Source organism: Leptopilina heterotoma, unplaced genomic scaffold (genome assembly GCF_015476425.1).
Source record: "Leptopilina heterotoma isolate Lh14 unplaced genomic scaffold, ASM1547642v1 Lhet_78, whole genome shotgun sequence".
In the NCBI taxonomy this organism is placed as follows: domain Eukaryota; kingdom Metazoa; phylum Arthropoda; class Insecta; order Hymenoptera; family Figitidae; genus Leptopilina; species Leptopilina heterotoma.
In genome coordinates, this window is record NW_025111179.1 from 42904 (window position 1) to 64188 (window position 21285).

At 33.4% G+C, this 21285-nt stretch overlaps 6 protein-coding genes and 1 non-coding gene across 7 annotated transcripts; 3 read left to right on the forward strand and 4 right to left on the reverse strand.

Moving 5' to 3' along the window:
- Nucleotides 1–6754: 6754 nt before the first annotated feature.
- Nucleotides 6755–7239, reverse strand: LOC122510947 (histone H2B). Its single transcript, XM_043625914.1, has one exon. It carries the CDS (start codon nt 7170–7172, stop codon nt 6801–6803), a length of 372 nt encoding a protein of 123 aa, XP_043481849.1. The 5' UTR covers nt 7173–7239; the 3' UTR covers nt 6755–6800.
- A 144-nt stretch (nt 7240–7383) lies between these two features.
- Nucleotides 7384–7953, forward strand: LOC122510946 (histone H2A-like). Its single transcript, XM_043625913.1, has one exon. It carries the CDS (start codon nt 7460–7462, stop codon nt 7832–7834), a length of 375 nt encoding a protein of 124 aa, XP_043481848.1. The 5' UTR covers nt 7384–7459; the 3' UTR covers nt 7835–7953.
- Nucleotides 7954–8692: 739 nt separating this feature from the next.
- Nucleotides 8693–9454, reverse strand: LOC122510934 (histone H1B-like). Its single transcript, XM_043625900.1, has one exon. It carries the CDS (start codon nt 9364–9366, stop codon nt 8746–8748), a length of 621 nt encoding a protein of 206 aa, XP_043481835.1. The 5' UTR covers nt 9367–9454; the 3' UTR covers nt 8693–8745.
- Nucleotides 9455–11695: 2241 nt separating this feature from the next.
- Nucleotides 11696–12195, reverse strand: LOC122510940 (histone H3). Its single transcript, XM_043625907.1, has one exon. It carries the CDS (start codon nt 12143–12145, stop codon nt 11735–11737), a length of 411 nt encoding a protein of 136 aa, XP_043481842.1. The 5' UTR covers nt 12146–12195; the 3' UTR covers nt 11696–11734.
- A 3318-nt stretch (nt 12196–15513) lies between these two features.
- LOC122510970 lies at nt 15514–15633 on the forward strand. Its single transcript, XR_006302477.1, has one exon. It is a non-coding gene; the product is annotated as a 5S ribosomal RNA (ribosomal RNA).
- A 419-nt stretch (nt 15634–16052) lies between these two features.
- Nucleotides 16053–16581, reverse strand: LOC122510938 (histone H2B-like). Its single transcript, XM_043625905.1, has one exon. The coding sequence runs from the start codon at nt 16564–16566 to the stop codon at nt 16096–16098; it is 471 nt and encodes a 156-aa protein (XP_043481840.1). The 5' UTR covers nt 16567–16581; the 3' UTR covers nt 16053–16095.
- An 88-nt stretch (nt 16582–16669) lies between these two features.
- On the forward strand, nt 16670–17273 carry LOC122510945 (histone H2A-like). Its single transcript, XM_043625911.1, has one exon. It carries the CDS (start codon nt 16742–16744, stop codon nt 17114–17116), a length of 375 nt encoding a protein of 124 aa, XP_043481846.1. The 5' UTR covers nt 16670–16741; the 3' UTR covers nt 17117–17273.
- The last annotated feature ends 4012 nt before the right edge of the window (nt 17274–21285 follow it).

Here is a 21285-nt window from a genome sequence, read left to right on the forward strand (position 1 = left end):
GTCTCTACTAAACGTGACACAATGTATTTTTGCAAGTGAAATTGCATGAAATTGCTTGACAGGTTAGGGGGGGTTTAAAATCCCTAAAAATTGCGTGACATCATTTGTGAACGCTCCCTTAACTGTGCTAAAGAATTTGTTATTGATTTTGTAAAATGTTATAACTTTTATAAAAATCCGTATTTATCAACAACTTGATAATAATTTTTTAAAAATATTTTAGCTGCTTCTGCAAATCAAGACCAAAAATTAGAGTTGTGCAAAAAGCTTTAAGCTTGATCGATCTTTTTCGAGCTTTTTATTTTTCGAGCCGAGCCGAGCCTAATCAGTTCGAGTCGAGCCAAGCTGTGTAAAAAGCTCGAATAGTTTCGAGTACTCGAATTTACTCTAGTGCTCAAATTTAATCGAGTCCTCGAATTTACCCGAGAACTCGAATTTTATGAGTTCTTGAAGTCACTCAAGTACTCGAAAATGTTAAGTACTTGATACATCGAGCCGGCTTGGGCTTGGCTCGGATCGACATTTCGAGCTTTTTGCACATCTCTCCAAAAAATATACATTTTAATCCACTTAATCTTGCAATCATCAGCAAACAAAAACATGTGATGAGAATGTAATCCTTAAAGTCGTAGTAACTTTAAGAAAAAAACGTACTATTAAACATATAATAGGAAATAATAACAAGAACACAAATTATGCACAACAATCGCAGACAACCGCGAGCGAAGTAGTAATAGATGTCGCTACAGAAACAGCGGCCGATAAGTTAGATATTTATGTATTATCATAAGAACTCGTTTAGTTATCAGCTGTTCTTCTTGAGTTTTACTTTCTGAGTAATGTTGACCATTTTTATTACCTTCAAGTAATTTATTCTAAAATGTCATACGATCAGCTATACTTAGCTTTTATTGAAGCTTATAAAGATGAGAAAGGTGGAAAGTATTGCCAAGATCATACAAATATTCTGTGGAATGAGATTAAATCTAAATCTGGAGATTGCAAGAAAAAGAAGGAAGAACTTGCTGATATTGAAATAAAACGATTGAAAGAAATTTCATCAAGAAAAAAAGCTAAGCTTTTAAATTATTTTATACCGGTAGGTTTTAATTATTATTTAGGAAAAAAATAAAACTGAACCTATTTGTTCTAATTTTAAAAATACATTAAAAATATTTTAGCTGTTACTCTTTTATTTACTATTATTATAGGTTACATTTTATATAATTTTTAGCGTGATTAATATAAAAAAACGTTTTTATTTATAATTGATTAATTTTTATTAAATTTTTTATTTATTATTTATTATCTTTATTTATTAGCTTTACTGAGATCATAAATTTGATCAGTAGGTTATTTTTATAGGCAAAGCGATGTATGTGAAGTTAGCCCCCCACTTTCAAAAAAATTAAATTTTTTTTAGAGTTCTGACTTCCTCTACAATGGTTCTGGAGTTCCTGATAGTTTTTAGAAATAGTTCCGGCGATTAAATGGTAAAAAATAGGTTTTTTCATAATGGGGGGCTAACTTCACGCAGCCCCCCACTATTGAAAAAATGGATTTATTATTAGAGTTCTGAGTAGCTATAAGAGAGTTCTAGAGTTCCCTACAGTTTATTTCAATAGTTCTCATAATCCAAAATCATAAAAAAAATAATTGAAAATTCCAGAATTTTTCAAAAAAATTAAAATTTTACGAAAAAAGAGTTCTGATCAGAGTTCTGTTAGCCCCCCATCGAGATAGATAAAAAACATTTATAACAATTTTTTCAAAACCGAAAAACTACTGAACTACAAAAGTTTGAAAATTACAAAAAAATTTTTTATCATAAATTAAGGCTATGTCCAAGTTGTGAAATGTAAACAAACCAAAAGGTCACTACACCAGCACTAAAAACGCAATTTTGTGACATCCAATTCTCCCACAAAAAATAACATTTTTACACTTTCTTTACGAAAATGGTAAATTAGAGTATCAAAGTTTCCAAAAAAATCATTTTTGACTATGAGCAATAAAAAGCAATTAGTAAAATAACTAATTAAAATTACCTGTAAAACAGCATTTTTGACGCGTCGCGAAAAATAAACTGTTTGAGTATATCAACCGCACTGACGATGAAGAAGTTCCATGTCAGCGATTGGACCTTCAACATGTGGAAAGGGAAATTTTTCCCTTTCCTCCTTAAAATTACAAGAGAAAGGGTAAAAACTTCTTCATCGTCCGTGCGGTTGATATAGTCAAACAGTTTAATTTTTCGCGACGTGAACTCTGTTGCTCGCTGCGCGTGCGCAGACCGTACCAAGGTCGCAATGACATCACCATGCAAAAAGGCACATTCTCTTTTTGACTGAAACTCAGTGGTATTCTAATTTTTTCGGTTATTCAAAGTTTAGTAACCAAATTCGATACGTTAGTTCACCATTTCTATAAAGAAAATGTGAATTTATCTTTATTTACGCAAATGGGAACAGCGAAAAAATGCTTCACTATTCGGTCTATAATGGGGCATTTTTTCGCTGTTCGCATATGTGTAAATCAATATAAATTCACATTTTCTTTATGGAAATGGCGAAGTAAAGTATCGAATTTGGTAACTACACCTTGCATAGCTGAAAAAAATGAGAAAATAACTCAGTTTCAGTAGAAAACAAAATGTGCATTTTCGCATGGTGCTGTCAATGCATTCTTAGTTTTGGTTTTGAATGATACTCAGTGGTTTTCTCATTTTTTCAGCTATGCAAGGTGTAGTTACCAAATTCCATACTTTAGTTCGCCATTTCCATAAAGAAAATGTGAATTTATATTTATTTACGCAAATGGGAACAGCGAAAAAATGCTTCATTATAGACCGAATAGTGAAGCATTTTTTCGCCGTTCCCATTTCCGTAAATAAATATAAATTCATATTTTCTTTATTGAAATGGTGAACTAAAGTAACGAATTTGGTTACTAAACTTTGAATAACTGAAAAAATGAGAAAACCACTGAGATTCAGTCAAAAAAAAAATGTGCCTTTTTGCATGGCAATGTCATTGCGACCTTGGTACGGTCTGCGCACGCGCAGCGAGCAACAGAGTTCACGTCGCGAAAAATTAAACTGTTTGACTATATCAACCGCACGGACGATGAAGAAGTTTTTACCCTTTCTCTTGTAATTTCAAGGAGGAAAGGGAAAAATTTACCCTTCCACATGTTGAAGGTCCAATCGCTGACATGGAACTTCTTCATCATCCGTGCGGTTGATATACTCAAACAGTTTATTTTTCGCGACGCGTCAAAAATGCTCTTTTACAGGTAATTTTAATTAGTTATTTTACTAATTGCTTTTTATTGCTCATAGTCAAAAATAATTTTTTTGGAAACTTTGATACTCTAATTTACCATTTTCGTAAAGAAAGTGTAAAAATGTTATTTTTTGTGGGAGAATTGGATGTCACAAAATTGCGTTTTTAGTGCTGGTGTAGTGACCTTATGGTTTGTTTACATTTCACAACTTGGACATAGCCTTAAGAGATACTACATATAAATTGTTAAACAGTGTCTAAATTTCCAATATAATAAATAGAAGCAATGGTTTTGCCTGTTTTAATTTTCGCCCTATTTCTAGTAAAATATATACGAATTTTGTTATTAATTTTTTTTCGTTTTCGTACTTAACAGCTTCCAAAGATGTCGATAAGTACACCTTTTCTTAATTCATATCGCCTTGTCAAGAACATTTTACAACTGACAATGAATAAAATATTTAACCAAAAGAGAATTTAAGTTAAGTAATAAGTGCTGTAATTGCTAGTAAAACATTTTATAAATTCCTAAAAAATAAAAGTAAATATGCAAAACCTATCCTCACTTTATGTGAACAATAAGGAAGAAAAGAATAAACAATTACAATGTAAAAGTATGGGGGTCGGTTTCGGACCACCCCCACTATTTTCACAAAATGTTTTGCCAATCACTTATATCAATGGAATCTGTTGTGGCATCGAGAGAGAATGAGTAGGGTAAGTGCGTCAATTGCTGCGGGTGCTTCAGTTTCTGCGGCATTTTAATAATTTAAGTGAATACATTTGTTCAGGGCACAAATAATTTTGAAATTTTTTTTAAAAATTACTTAACGATGTAAGTTTTAAAATAGATATAGGAAGTATATACCAAAACATAATATTTATGTATTTTATTTTAATTAAAAGTTGACGTGTTCAAGGTTTTATTTATTTTCATTGCTAACTTTGCTGGCGGTGCAAAAATACCTACATAAAAAAGGCTTTATTATTGTTTTTAGACTTAAAGTGGTTATTATTATGATGATTTTAGATAAAGAAAGCCTTGTTTTAAAAGAAAAATTAAACTTTACTTTATTTTTGTCTGTTATTATATTTTATTTTTAAGAGTAGTAATTAACACAGAATTTGGGCTTGATTTAATTTCTGCGCCCTCAGAAAATCAACTAAGACTGGTTACAATAGACTATCTATTTTGAAAAAGAGCAAGAAAAAATTATGAAAATGAAAGAAAAAATGAAGATTATGGAGGAAAAACTAAAGAAAATTTAATAAATACATAAATTAATTAAGGAAGAATTCTGTTATTAAGTTTTAACTAAATGTTTCAAAAATGTGATAATTCAGAAATTATTTGTTACTTTTGTTAATATATGATATATATTTATTTTTAATAAATTTATATTCTATTCAATTAAACATTGATTAAAATCATTGTCCCATTTTGATTTCATAGTAGTTTGCGGTATTATACACATAAACACGAAATTATGCGCAGAAACTGACCCACAGGAATTGAATTCGCGCAGCAACTGATGCGCAGCAACTGACTCAAACGCGCAGAATTAAACGCATTGAATATTATTTTTAATTCATTAAATTTATTAAAATAAATTATATTTTAGAGATGTTATTTATTGTAAACATATCTTAATAACACAAACTACAAATTTAATAAGACATAAGTTCAATTTGATCAATATAAAAATTATATTTTATAGTTAAAAGACGTCTTGACCAAAATACCGCAGGAATTAGTACACTTACCCTAATACAGTAGAGTAGGGATTTGCCGCGAAAAACGATGCCGAATTTTGTCGAAATATGACGATGATGTGATGACGAAGCCTGCGAACGATTAGATAAGACTGACCGGCTGAAAAGAAAAGACGCGTTGCGTGAAAAGTATAATTTTGTAAATGTTCCAAGTTTCGAATTTAATAAAAGTCCTTTTTTACATTGTGGAGTGCTTTTAAAACGTGGTGTGTTTTTTATTCCCTATCCTGGTCCCAAAATAATCAATTTAATTTGAATGTTGCGCGTGGAAGTTAAGGTCATACACAATCAAAATTAATTTCGTAAAAATTTTCCTGTATTCAAAAAACACTGTTAGTTGAGTTAGAACTTGGATGGGTGACCGCTTGGAAATACCGCGTAGTGTTGACTGTTTTTTAAATTAAAAACTTCATGCAATAAAATTATATTTACCAATATATAGAGTTTATTGTAATACGTTTACTCGCATTGTTTTATTATAGTGTTCTATAGTACTACATCAAATTAGCATTTACTTTTTAGACAAAACTAAGTAAGGGGCTGTCCATAAATTACGTAACACGTTTAGGGGGGAGGGGGGGTTCGAGAAAATGTTATCATATGTTACATGGGAGGGGGGGGGGTCAATCATCATTGTTACGTAATATTTATAAGGAACTTAATCTCTTTATAATAGATAAATTTTTGAAAAGCTGTCCCTTGCCGCCACTTCAAAATAAGTAAAAATCGAATCATTTCGCGAATCGATTCTTGGGAATAATATACAATTTTTATTGTTAAAAAATCAATGTTATATTTTTGGTTGTTCAGTATGATTAACCTTTAAAGTGCTAAGTGTTGAAAAATCACGCTCAGTGCTAACCCCGGTCTGTCAGACCGCTATTCCCTTTTGACAGTTTTTTAGTCATTTATAATTTTTAAAAGACAACTATTATAAATATTTTTTACTTTTTAACAAAAAAAGTCATTTCTGTATTATGCATTTATTTATTTTATTTATTTTATAAATGCAGTCTATGAGAACTGTCAGTAGAACTAGCTGCGCGTCAAGTTGCGCAGACGTCACTCATGGGAATATACTGGAATATACTTTCACTTAAAGCTAACCCCGGTCTCACAGACCGCTATACTTCAAATATTTATTTATATTACAAAATTTAACGAATAAAAATTTTTGAAAAAGTTGTCTCCTAACAGATTTTCATAAAATATGAAGCTACTAAAAAGTTCAAGTTCTTATTATACATTGAAAAAAAGTTTCAAGCAAAGAAAATTTTAATAGCGGTCTGTCAGACCGGCATAGCACTTTAAAGGTTAATAAAATTATTCCTCTAAATGTTTTTTATATTTAACTTAATTTTGTATTGCTATTTGTACGATATAAATACTAAAAATAACAGTAATAAACAAATCTGTTTCGAAAAACGTTAGTAAAAAAAATATTTTTAAAAATTACGTAACATTGATAGGGGGGGGGGGGTGTAAAACGATTTTGTTATAACTTGTTACATAAGGGGAGGGGGGGTTCAAAATTTCACTAAAAACGTGTTACGTAATTTATGGACGGCCCCTAAAAACTACAAGTGACTTCATGAAAGTTAGTTCTTATACTACACACAAATACCTAAATTCTAGCAGTAAAAAAATGTACAGTAATAATTGTTTAGAACTAAATAATTCTTTCGTAAAAATATTTGTTGGCCCTGAAAAGGGCCGATTGTTTTGTTGAGGGTGGACAAGAATTTACTTTGAGCTGGTGTACTTGGTGACAGCCTTGGTGCCTTCAGAGACGGCGTGCTTGGCGAGTTCACCAGGAAGGAGAAGCCTGACGGCAGTTTGGATCTCCCGGGAGGTGATGGTGGACCTCTTGTTGTAGTGGGCCAAGCGGGAGGATTCGGCAGCGATGCGCTCGAAGATGTCGTTCACGAACGAATTCATGATGCTCATGGCCTTGCTGGAGACTCCAGTGTCGGGGTGCACTTGCTTCAACACTTTGTAGATGTAGATGGCATAGCTCTCCTTCCTCTTGCGCTTCTTCTTCTTGTCGGTCTTGGTAATGTTCTTTTGAGCCTTGCCGGCTTTCTTCACGGCTTTACCACTGGCTTTAGGAGGCATGGTTAGTTTTCAGAGAAAAGTACGTCTGAACTCGAAGAGAACACAAAGCGAATTGACGTTAAGCAGCGGAAACTGCCCTATTTACGTTCTCTTACAGTTGTGCTCCTACATTTTGATTGGTGCGGGGACTCACTGCAACCATCTGCCACTCACGACAAAGAGAGGGGAGCGCAAGTTGTGGGCGTGACCTGTGGAGAGAGCGTAAATAGGCGGATTTCAGGCGCAGAACATCATTCGCTTTGTATTCTTCGTTGTGTTTACTTCGTTAATTCAAAACTAAATCAAAAATGTCAGGACGTGGCAAAGGTGGCAAAACCAAGGGAAAGTCAAAGACCCGCTCCAACCGGGCTGGACTCCAGTTCCCAGTCGGTCGTATCCATCGGCTTTTGCGCAAAGGAAACTACGCCGAGCGTGTGGGTGCAGGTGCTCCAGTTTACCTAGCCGCAGTTATGGAATACTTGGCTGCCGAAGTCTTGGAGTTGGCCGGAAACGCAGCTCGTGACAACAAGAAGTCGAGAATCATCCCCCGTCATCTCCAACTCGCCATCAGGAACGACGAGGAATTGAACAAGCTTCTCTCTGGAGTCACCATCGCCCAGGGTGGTGTTCTCCCCAACATCCAAGCTGTTCTTTTGCCCAAGAAAACCGAAAAGAAAGCTTAAATTTTCTACCCACCTTTCAAACAATCGGCCCTTTTCAGGGCCACCAAATATTTTTACGTTTGAATTCTATGTTCTTTACATTAATATTTAAAGGACAACTAATATTAATAATAATTTAATTATTTGGAAAATACATCAAAAATTGTAACAAAATACTTGAAAAAAATAATTGTTTTTAATTAAATTTTACAAAATTTCAATTATTTTATTTTTCGATATAAAAAATGGTGGAAATAGCACGTAATAACGTACTAGGCCGTAATTGTGTACATTTATTTACCTTATTCGTAATCAGCGACCTCGAAAACAGTTTAATATAATTGTGTGAGACATTTTTTTGATAAGATAATGTATAGTGCCTGAGATTTAATGTAATAAAAGTATCCTTCAAAAAAGTCTAGTTTTGAGCAGCCATATTGGATTTTGGTTTCTGAATTTTTAAAATTTGGATTCAGCGTCGAAAATACCATAAATAACGTATGTGTTAAAAATAGTTATTTTCGGAATTTCTGTAGTACCTACTTTTTAAAATTATTTTTTACAGATTTTAACGAATTAGCAAAAATTCATGGATATTTTCTGAAAAAATGATATTAACATATTTTAATGTCAGTAAAAATATTTCCATCCTAATTTAAAATGTATACTGAAAGGTAAGGTGGAATTGACCATTGCAGTACTTTTTTAAAATTTTGATAAATATAAGAAGTAAATTGAAATTTGTTATATAGATTTTAATTTTAAGCTTTTGTAAAAATAAGCCTATTCGCAAGAGCTATGAATTATTTTCGACTTGACTACTATTCTAAATACTTATATTTGAGACAAAGAAAATTCTTTCGTAAAAAGTAATTGGTGGCCCTGAAAAGGGCCGTTTGTTTTCAATCTTCCACTATCAATTTTATTTCACTTTACTTCTTGGCAACCCTCTTTGCCGCGGGCTTCTTCGCTTTGGGTGCCGCAGCCTTCTTGGGCGAAGCTTTGGCCGCCTTCTTGGGAGCAGCCTTGGTCACCTTGGGTTTGGCGGTGGTGGACTTGGCCTTCGGTGGCTTGGCCGCAACCTTCGGGGTCTTCTTCTTCTCGGCGACGGCTTTCTTGGTCTTGGCTGCCACGGCCTTCTTCGGAGAAGCTGCTTTCTTGGCCTTTGGTGCTGCAGCAGCTTTGGGTTTGGCGGCAGTCTTGGTCTTGGGCTTGGCTTTGGCCTTGCCCTCGGCCTTGGCGACGTTCAACTTGAAGGACCCTGCAGCGCCCTTGCCCTTGGTCTGGATCAGAGCCTTGCTGGCGACTGCAGCCTTCAGGTACTTTCTGATGAAGGGAGCCTGCTTCTCGACATCGACTTTGTAGGTGGCGGCGATGTACTTCTTGATGGCTTGGAGCGAAGAGCCGCCTCTCTCCTTCAAAGTGGCGATGGCCGCGTTCACCATCTCCGACGCTGGCGGGTGACTGGCCTTGGCGCGGGGCTTCTGCGCCTTGGCTGCTTTCTTCGGAGTTGCCACTGCAGGTACAGCTGGGGATTCTACCTTGTCTGCCATTTTACTAAAGTGGTTTTCGAAAAACTACAAAAAATGTTCAATAACTTGGAGATGCTTTCAACTCAAGCGTTCAAACAGTTATAAACACATTTTCCTGCGCTCATCGACATAGTAAAACGCACGGACGGTGAAGAAAGGCCCCAGCGATCGTTGGCTTTCTACCGTTTTAATTCTCGGTAACTTGGGTACACCATACAAAATTTTATTCACCTTTTTGATCTTTAATTATTCTTCTCCACTTGCAAATAGATTGAATTTCAATTATGCGATTATTCTAGTTTTCTAATATTAGGAAAAGCATTACACTGTCATTGGGTTTTTCGTTAAAAATGAGCAATTTTCAAGACTCTGCTTTTAGTGATCATTCTTAACAAGTTCAGAAAATTATAAAAAACAAGTGAACAAATTGATTTGTTTAAAAATTGGCCTTGAAATTTAATGCTCTATTTATCTCCCTTTCTGGATAGAAAAGTTATTTTACTTTGAATTATAAATTGAAGGAGGTACGGTTCCTGCAGTTTGTGTATGAGTTCTTACTTTCGGCACAAAATGCAGACGCATAGTGTGCATTGTCTAGATCAATAATAAAAAGTTTTTAACAATTTTTTCAACATTATTTATATCTAATTTAATAAATTATTTGAATATTTTATTGTGTCATAGAAATTTACTTTGAATGATGGATTTGAAAACAGTCAAATATATATTTCATTGCCGTTTAACGCAGTATTATCATTTTTTTACTTTCTTGTATACCTGTATTATGCTTGAAAAAAGTTGGAAGTTTTTTTTTAGTTTTTATACTGTGTGCAATTAAAAACAAATAAAAACCTTACATTTATTAATTGAATGTTTAATAATAATAATAACTATGAAATTGTAAAAGAATAAAATTTATGTTTAAAATAATTATGGCCCGTATGAATTTACGTTTAGGATTGGTAATATATTTTCGAACGTTATTTACAATGTAAAATTACGTTACGTTACGCAAATTTAGAAAGTAAATAATTATACTAAGGAATAGAAATAAAAACTTTTTGTATGCAAATTTGTTTAAATTGCAAACTAAAAATTGTAGCGATAAAAATATCGCAAATATTGGTTTCGGTGTATGAGCGAAGTTTATATTTACATGTGTGTAATATAAGAAGATGCTACGAATTTTGACGTACTTTGACGAATTCTTATGCGGTTTCCTAAAAAATGTCGTCGTCTTCCGTAAGAAAAAGCATTTTTTTTCGACATGTAACTTGTGTGCGAATTTATATATGGTGAAACGATATCCGTCTATTGGCCTTGATGTAATTTGCGTCACATTTCATTGAACAATTGCGTCTAAATGGAAGGATATTTCTCATAAGGAAATTCATCAAAACATCAATTCAGCATAAGGATGAAAGAGATGTATTTTAATTAACAAATCCTTCAATTATCACGCATATATTTGGACCTTATGACGATGTCGAAGCAATGTTCCCGCCACTGAGCCTTTTTTGATGAAAAATGCAATAGAGGAATAAGCGACAAACAGACAAATTAATACGTAAGATATTCTCGATTAAATAATATAAGGAAATGAATGATAACTAAACTTTTATCAAATTATTTTTATATTTTATAATGTCATTATTTTATGATTTTATGTAATTATATGATTTCGTGTGTTGTGTGTTAGTGATAATGTAAATTTATATCGATCATGACGTCATGATTTATAGTGAATTGTAGAATGTAAATTATTATCTTGGCCCTTTACTTGACTTCTATTAAATAAATGAATGTATTAATTTGTGCCATTATTCGAAAGGGTTTATTTTTCCTTTTCTAATTCCATAATTCAATTAAATATTTATTTTGTCCTCTGTTATTGCTTCCTCATAGAGGAAGAATTGTATTTTAGCAAAATTTTCGATTGCGATTTTTTAACATATTTATAAACTTATTTTCATTATACCTAATCTTTTAGTACTTTATGTACGAATGGGCACTACCTGCATAAGTGTTATAAATAAAAATTTTTATGTCATTTGTCTATATTTTCTAAATTTGAAATAGTGAAGAGTCAGTGATTTAAATAGTAATATTTATAATAATCAAATAACGAATAATTATTCACTTCTAGGTTTTCTCTCTGTTATATTTGATATATTGCATTGAATGTATTATTGAAAATTTAACATAATTATGCAGTATGATTTACTTCTACAAAATTTTGATTAAAAACAGGTTTTTAATTGATACAAAAAAGCGTTTATAAAATAGTAGTAAAATATATGTTTGTATATAAGAATTAAAAATATTTCAACGTAAGAAAATTTGTTGGCCCTGAAAAGGGCCGATTGTGTTTTGAGAGTGGCAAGGAAATTTAAGCGCGTTCTCCTCGGATACGACGGGCCAACTGGATGTCTTTTGGCATGATGGTGACTCTCTTGGCGTGGATGGCGCACAAGTTGGTGTCTTCGAAGAGACCGACGAGGTAGGCCTCGCTGGCCTCCTGGAGGGCCATAACGGCGGAGCTCTGGAAGCGCAGGTCGGTCTTGAAGTCCTGAGCGATTTCACGGACTAAACGTTGGAAGGGCAGTTTGCGGATGAGGAGCTCGGTGCTCTTCTGGTAACGACGGATTTCACGGAGAGCGACGGTTCCGGGCCTGTAGCGATGGGGCTTCTTTACTCCACCGGTTGCAGGCGCACTCTTACGAGCGGCCTTAGTGGCGAGTTGCTTCCTTGGTGCTTTACCACCCGTGGATTTGCGCGCGGTTTGCTTGGTACGAGCCATTGCTTAGAAGTTCAGAGTACGAGGGACAACTGAAAAATAATGCTTCCGGCGGCAAAAACACACATATTTATACCCTTCAAAAGCTCTTTCACCGGTTAGTCAAGGAGAAGGGGATACTGACATCCTGATTGGTCTGTCAGATCGTGGAGGGGAGAAGTGGAGTTCCGGAGGGAATAAAACGGCGACCTTAGACAGCAAAGCATCATTTCGAGTTTGTTCTCTGTTCTGTTTGAACGTACTTACTTAATTCTCTGCAAAAATGACTGGTCGTGGAAAGGGAGGAAAGGGATTGGGAAAAGGAGGAGCAAAGCGCCATCGTAAAGTGTTGCGTGATAACATCCAAGGCATCACCAAGCCCGCCATCCGTCGTTTGGCTCGTCGTGGTGGAGTGAAACGTATCTCAGGATTGATTTACGAAGAGACCCGTGGTGTCTTGAAAGTGTTTCTTGAGAACGTGATCCGTGACGCCGTCACTTACACCGAACACGCCAAGAGGAAGACCGTCACCGCCATGGACGTCGTCTATGCTCTCAAGCGTCAAGGCCGTACTCTTTACGGTTTCGGCGGTTAAATTCACTCACCATCATCAAAAAAACAATCGGCCCTTTTCAGGGCCACCAAATAGTTTTACGTTGGAATTCTTTTTTCAATTCATTTTAATTCCTAGCTACTGCCGTGTCTGTATAAGGCGTTTTTATATTACATTATAAACAATACTGTTTATATTTTTTGGTATAATTATTTCTTACATGTAGGTACATATAGTGTGGGATGGTAGTATGAATATACATATGTATTGTATGTTACCCACTCGAGATTTTTCCAGCTGCGCGTTATAAACAATTTCAAAGGTCCCGAAAATCAGTTTTTCGATGACCATTCTTTCCCACAAAATTATAGATGAAAAAATTGCAGAGCTCAGAAACAAATGTAAAATGATGGGGCATACAGGGCTGCCAGTGACTCACTTTTACTCACTTTTTTCCAGGTCACTCACTATTACTCACTTTTTAAAAAAAAACTCACTTTTCTCACTATTTTTTGTAAAATATCTTATTTCTCAATTTTAAAAAAATAATTTTTATTTAAGGGCAAGTCCAAGTTGAAAAATGTAAACAAACCAAACACTAAAATCGCAATTGTTTGGGAGCCTTTATTCGCATAAAAATTAACATTTTTACACTTTCTATACAAAAATGGTAAATTAGAGTGTCAAAGTTTGCAATGAAACCACATTTGACTATGAGTAGAGAAAGGTAGATTATGCGATTGCATAATTTTTTAAAATCGAGTAGAAACATTATAATATTATGTTAATTCATGTTTTAAACATTTAAAAAAATAAAATATAAGTATCAAATGTTACCAAAAATTTAGATAATATTTTTATAAACTACTTTTAGCTTTTATTGTTGGTTGTGATTGTTATACGATTCAATCATAAGTAGAATATCAGAAAAATATGAAATATAAAATTTTCAGGAAAGTTTTACGCTACATTTTCGCTTATAATAGAGTTGTCGAAAATGTAATTTAAATCATCAGGAAAGTTTGAAGCTAAATTTTTGGTAAAAGTAAAATTTGACTATAAACATTTATTGAAGTGATGGGACATTTAAGGGGACTTCCTGGTTTAGAATAGACAAAAAATACACTTTTTTAAACTTTTATTGTGAAAAAAGTATTACAGTTTTTGCCAAAATTCTTTTTGGACATTGTTACAGATTGCGTGGAAAGAATATTAAAAATTTTTTGAAGTAAATTTAGTTACGTATCGTAGATATAGGTGGCGTCACTTAAAAAGGACCTTTTTGGGGGAGTAACTTTCCGAATGACCAGTAACTCATAAATTAAAAATTCAAACTGGATTCTGTTCATAAGTATTTGTTCTAGGTAACAAACCTAAAAAACGATTTTTTAAATGTATATTTTTTACCTACTAGAGTGAGCTAAGAAACGGACATAAAAATTGCTATAACTTTTTTTCCTTCTCATATTTTTTCAGAATTGTTTTGGGAAAGTAATTTTATGATACTAAGGAACATTTTAAAGCAAAAAAAAATCGATTTTTTTTAAATCCTAAACCAGAAAGTCCCCTTAAATCTTTGCACAATTTTCACTAAACTTTGCAAGTAAATAATTTTTCAAAGATTGCAAGTATGTAAATCTTTAATAAATTTTTAGGAAAGTTTTGGTACTGTGTAGGAATACTCATAGTCAAATATGGTTTCATTGCAGACTTTGACACTCAATTTTGCGATTTTTGTTAAGAAAGTGTAAAAATAAGAAAAATGGATGGTAAAAGTATTAAATATCTGTATTATTTATTAAATTGAGAAGAAAATTGATATTACACGTTAATTATTAATTTCAATTTTCAAAAATATGCCAAAAATAACCTTACTTTTTACTCACTATTTTACTTGAAAATTCACTATTTACTCACTTTTTTCAATCAAAAACTCACTTTTTTCACTAGTTTTAACTTATAAGTACGCTGGCAGCCCTGGGCATAGATTAAAATTGGTTAATTTGTTTACTTGCAAATAAATTCAGGGTGGCCACATGTCAGTAAAGTCAGGGAAATGTCAGGAAAAATTTTTTTGTCAGGGCAATTAAAGAAATTAAGACGGTCATGCAATACATTTTTTGCTGTAAACAAAAAAATTTTTGTCAGGGAAATTCGTTGTTATGTCAGTAAAATGTCAGGGAAATTGATAAAGTCAATCTTGCGGCCACCCTGAAATTTAAACCACTAAAAATGGATGGTTTTTTAGAAATTTTTTTGACGAAACTATTTCAGGTAGGAATTTTTTACATTTATTGCTATTTTAATACATATTTTAAGCTTTATAAATATTAAAAAAAAAGTTGTTTTTAATTAAAAATGGCGGAGATATAAAGATTGGTGTGGATCAGTTTTTCCGGAGCACTCCTTGATGGTGTACATGATTGGCATTTCAATTTTTGTCTGAAACAAGTAAACAAATATTTTTCTTAAAAAGTGATAAATTTTGAACAGAGTGACGAAGCCGTTTTTAAAAAAAAATTTCTTACGCAAATGGAAGCACTTCAAAAATTGACTTCATGTTTTGCGATAAAAATACCGTATAAAAAATTAGATAAAAATTTTTCAAATTATTCAATCGAAAAAATCCCACGTCACTCTTTGAAAAATGTATAAAGGGCACCCCTAGACCATTCGAAAGTGGAAAGTCGTTAAGAAGGCGTCAAACGTATTTTGAGACATCTCAAAATACTCGTTAGAATATAGAATTCAATATTTTGAAAATTTCAGGGTGGTGTATCCCCTTAACAAATTCTTTCAATATTCTTCAAAAATATCATTTCTAAAAGTGCAATTCACAGTTAACGCTCACATCATGTTGTAAAGCACTGGTTCTCGTCTGATCACCAAAGTTAAGCGACATTGAGCGCGGTTAGTACTTGGATGGGTGACCGCTTGGGAATACCGCGTAGTGTTGACTTTTTTTTTAATTAAAATTTATCCAATTAAATTTTATCTGACTAGTTTATTATAATTCGTTTATGTACTTCCGTTGTTTTAATATAGTATTTTTTTTAAACATTAGTGTCTAATATTTATTTTCTTATTGTTTAATATATCAAATTAGAACTTATTTTTTAGCCAAAACTAAGATCTCAATCGACGTAAAAATGTTGGTAGATATGTATCCATAAATAAACTGTTTCTATATTTAATATAAAAAAATGTCTACAACTGGATACTATTAAATTCTCAATTTCTACATGTAATGCAACTTTACGAAAGTTAGTCTACTATAAGACAAATATCTCAATATTCTTTAGTCAAAAGAATATTTCTATACAAGCAAATTAATTGTCATTTAGAACCAAATAATTCTTTCGTCAAAATATTTGTTGGCCCTGAAAAGGGCCGATTGTTTTTCGAGAAAGGTGGACAGAATTTACTTAGAGCTGGTGTACTTGGTGACAGCCTTGGTGCCTTCAGAGACGGCGTGCTTGGCGAGTTCACCAGGAAGGAGAAGCCTGACGGCAGTTTGGATCTCCCGGGAGGTGATGGTGGACCTCTTGTTGTAGTGGGCCAAGCGGGAAGATTCGGCAGCGATGCGCTCGAAGATGTCGTTCACGAACGAATTCATGATGCTCATGGCCTTGCTGGAGACTCCAGTGTCGGGGTGCACTTGCTTCAACACTTTGTAGATGTAGATGGCATAGCTTTCCTTCCTCTTGCGCTTCTTCTTCTTGTCGGTCTTGGTAATATTCTTTTGAGCCTTGCCGGCTTTCTTCACGGCTTTACCACTTGCTTTAGGAGGCATAGTTGTTTTCAGAGAAAATACGTCTGAACACAAAGGCAATTCAGGGTGAATTGATATTTTGCACACTGGCGGCACCGTATTTATGTCCGCCTGCGGCATTTTGATTGGTGCGGGCACTCACTGCGACCATCTGCCACTCACGACAAAGAGAGGGGAGCGTACTTGTGGGCGTGACCTGTGGAGAGAGCGTAAATAGGCGGATTTCTGGCGCAGAACATCATTCGCTTTGTATTCTTCGTTGTGTTTACTTCGTTAATTCAAAACTAAATCGAAAATGTCAGGACGTGGCAAAGGTGGCAAAACCAAGGGAAAGTCAAAGACCCGCTCCAACCGAGCAGGACTCCAGTTCCCAGTCGGTCGTATCCATCGGCTTTTGCGCAAAGGAAACTACGCCGAGCGTGTGGGTGCAGGTGCTCCAGTTTACCTAGCCGCAGTTATGGAATACTTGGCTGCCGAAGTCTTGGAGTTGGCCGGAAACGCAGCTCGTGACAACAAGAAGTCGAGAATCATCCCCCGTCATCTCCAACTCGCCATCAGGAACGACGAGGAATTGAACAAGCTCCTCTCTGGAGTCACCATTGCCCAGGGTGGTGTTCTCCCTAATATTCAAGCTGTTCTCTTGCCCAAAAAGACCGAAAAGAAAGCTTAAATTATCCATCATACTCACCCTCACACAAAACAATCGGCCCTTTTCAGGGCCAACAAATATTTTTACGTTTGAATTCTTTGTTCTTTACATTTAATACTTCTCATATGAAAACTAATATTTTCATATGATATGAAATAAATGCAGTAAGTTTTATTTAGCTATGAAGTCTGACAATTTCATCTGCCTTCCTGACTCACAAAACAGTATGTTGCACATGTTTCATGAATTGTTGGGTACACTTTAGAATTTCTCAAAATAACGTTTTCTCAAATTGCGGACAGTTTATCTCTGAATCTACTGAACCGATTTTAATAAATAATAATTCGTTTTGTTTGTTAGAATGTCCTGTATGAGAATTTACCAGAAAATGGTCAAAAAAGAGACTCGGCAAGCCCCATGCAAAAAATGCCCGTTTTTCGTACCTCGAATTTTGAAACTTTTTTTATACCAAATGGTCATATATATGATGACCAAATAATCCCTGCAAAATTTCAAGATGAGCATATGCCCCGTTTAGGAAATATAGAGGGTCAAAGTTGACCATGTCAAATAATGAAAAAATAGCGATTTAACATTTATACTCGAATAATAAGGTTAAAAAAGAAGTCAAAATAGTTCCTTTAAGATTTTTGGCTTCTAAATACGAATGACATGTTAAAATAAAAAAAATTAAATATGGTGAATCCAATATGGCGGATCTAATATGTCAGGCGAGTGTGTTTAAAAAATCATCGGGTTTACTTGAAACTCGATACACGGGGGTTTTTGGGGTCGCTAATTACGAATTTCATGTCAGATTTCAAAAAATTCAAAATTTTGGACACAATTTAAAGGAATATTTTTCAAAATAAAAAAAATCCTTTTCAAACAATTAACTGTAATGTTTTTAGAGGCGTTGAACACAAAAATTATATAAAGAACTGACATTGAAAATGCATTAAATCTTTCTTGTCACTACTTTAACAACTATTGCCTTTATTGGTCGGATTTTTTTATCTTGCCTTTATTGGTCGGACTATTTTAACTTGCTTTTATTAGTTGGATTATTTTAACTTGCCTTTATTGGTCGGATTATTTTAACTTGCCTTTATTAGTTGGATTATTGCATCTGGCCTTTATTGATTGGATTATTTAACTTAATTTTATTAGTCGGATTATTTCATCTAGCCTTTATTAGTTTGATCAGTACATCTTACCTTTGTTGGTTTGATTATTTCATCTTACCTTTACTGGTAGGAATATTTACTTTTGCTCATACTGGTCGGATTATTTCAACTTACCTTTATTGGTTGGATTATTACATTTTATCTGTATCGTACTTTTTTAATTTTTGAAATCTGACATGATATTCGTAATTAGCGACCCAAAAAAGCTCCGAGTAACAAGTTTTAAGTGAATCCGATGACTTTTTACAAAACTCGTCCTCCATATTGGATCTGCCATTTTAAATTTATTAAATCTGACATTAAATTCATAATTAGCAACCCCAAAAACCCCCGTGTATCGAGTTTCAAGTAAACCCGATGATTTTTTAAAAACACTCGCCTGACATATTAGATCCGCCATATTGGATTCACCATATTTAATTTTTTTTATTTTAACATGTCATTCGTATTTAGAAGCCAAAAATCTTAAAGGAACTATTTTGACTTCTTTTTTAACCTTATTATTCGAGTATAAATGTTAAATCGCTATTTTTCCATTATTTGACATGGTCAACTTTCACCCTCTAAATTTCCTAAATGGGGCATATGCTCACCTTGAAATTTTGCAGGGATTATTTGGTCATCATATATAACCATTTGGTATAAAAAAAGTTTCAAAATTCGAGGTGCGAAAAACGGGCATTTTTTGCCGAGGCTCTTTCAAAAAAACATTTTTGCAGACTAGAAAAATACTGAAAAACATAGTGTATTTTGACAAAAATTATTGAAACATCTGCTATTTTTTGGTAGATTTCTATGCAAGACACCTTCCTTTTTAAAAAACAATTTGGATTTTTTGTTTCCGATTTGTCAATCTTGAGATAAACTGTCCGCAATTGGACAACTAACTTTTTGGAGTTTCGATCTGAATGCTGTCTACAGATTATGATATTAAATAAAAATTAAAAACAAACCATTATTTTTATTCTCCAAATAGGGGCCGTACACATAATACGTCACGCGTCTAGGGGGTGGGAGGGGGTCTGAGAATTGTGACTAAGTGTGACATGGGGGAGGGGGGGGGGGTGAACTCATGTGTTACGTTACAATCTTTTAAATTCAAAGATTATAAGAAATTATATGTGACAATGTCACTTTTTCTAAATAAAACTAGTTAAAAATGCTTTAAACTATTTAATATCTATTATGTTCCTGTTTAACATCTATTGGCATATTATTTATAATATGATAAATAATATATTCTCTTAATTTGAATCAGTTAAAAATCATGGTTTTAACTGACAATCAGTAGTTAAATTTCTCACTCCAATAAATGTCTATCGTCAAATTTTCTTAAAAATATAGCTTGAAACTTTCCTGAACATTTGAATTGCATTTTCGACTATGCTTTCGTGAAAATTTTCCTGAAAATTTAACTTAAATTTTCAGGAAAGTTTCGCGCTAAACATTTATTAAAGTGGGATATTCAAATCTTTACACAATTTTCACTAAACTTTGCATTTAAATATTTCAAAGCTTGCGAGTAAATCTTTAGTAAATTTTTAGGAAAGTTTCGGTGCTATGTAGGTAGTTAAACGTGACTAAATGAATCAATAAAAACAATTGTATTGAAACATGAGTTATTTTCAACTAATTGTCAGAAAAAAATATTACTATTTGAATTAGTGACTGACTTTTTGCTTCTAAATCAGGTATTTTTAACTAATTCAATAATTTAGAGTGTAAGATATAATATATATTGTTCAATGCATAAAATTTACAGTGAAATTTACGTGTGTGACGTGACGTAGGGGGGAGGGGGGGTTCAAGATTTGTGACGAAGTGTAACATAGGGGAAGGGAGGGGTTAAAAATGGTCAAATATCGCGTGACGTATTATGTGTACGGCCCCATATGTACTAATATAGGCAAAAAAGTTTTTTTTTAATATTTATAATAAAAGACCTGAGAAATTTTTTTTTAAATTTAGTCTTTTAAGAACCTTCTAAAGTGTAGTAGTACTTTAATTTTTAACATGCTTTATTGTATATTATTTATAAATCCTTTCCATTTTTGCTTCCTCTCAAAGAAAGCCTTATAGTGATGTAGAATTTCTTAGAATCAATTTTTACAAATTTTCAAGTGTAGTATATATATTTCGTCGAGAGGAACAAATTTATGTCACCGTTTCTTGTGGACAAATTTTCTCTTACACGTTTTGACGGATTTTGATAAAACTTTTAGCAATTTTTTAATTTTTGAGAAAAATTGATTTTTGTATTTTTTGAAATAACTTTTTTCTTTACCAAAATTTTCATTAATTCTTGTCAAAATTATATTTCTGGCATGGAAACGAATCTATTCATGTATAGGGCAAAATTCGCCCCAATTGACCAGGTCAAAAAATGAATTTTCTCCAAACTTTGCTAAAATTACAATTATCAGAAGTGTAAATATAAATTTTTTTTGAATTTGATGAAATCTTTTTTTGAGTTATGGAGTTTCAAAATTTTGATTTTTTAATAGCGCCAGGGGGGGGGAGTGCATTTTTTCAAAATTTTCGTGTTTTTCGCTGAAAACACTACGAAGATCAATACCAAATATGTTTGCTATATTTTTCCTGTAATCCATTTTTGAAAATACATAGGCATACCAATTTTCATCTTTCTAGGTAAAAAACTGTGAGCGCTAGGGGGGGGGACATGCCTTTTTTTGCGAAAAACGGCCAAAATTTGATTGATGTTTTCCGCGAAAAACTCTATGAAGATCAACTCCAATCATTTTCGCCATATATTTTGCGTGTAATCTACGCGTGAAAATACATACGTGTACCAATTTTTAGCTCTCTAGATGAAAAATTTTGAGTGCTAGGGGGAGGGGGGTACATTGTAATTTTCCGTAACCGTTTTAATAAGGTTCCTACCGCGGGAATGTGTTACAATTTCTACTAATACATTTAACAGAGTGTCTATCAACCGCGAAGGAAAACTTAGAAATAGCCAGAAATTTAATTCGACCAGGAAGA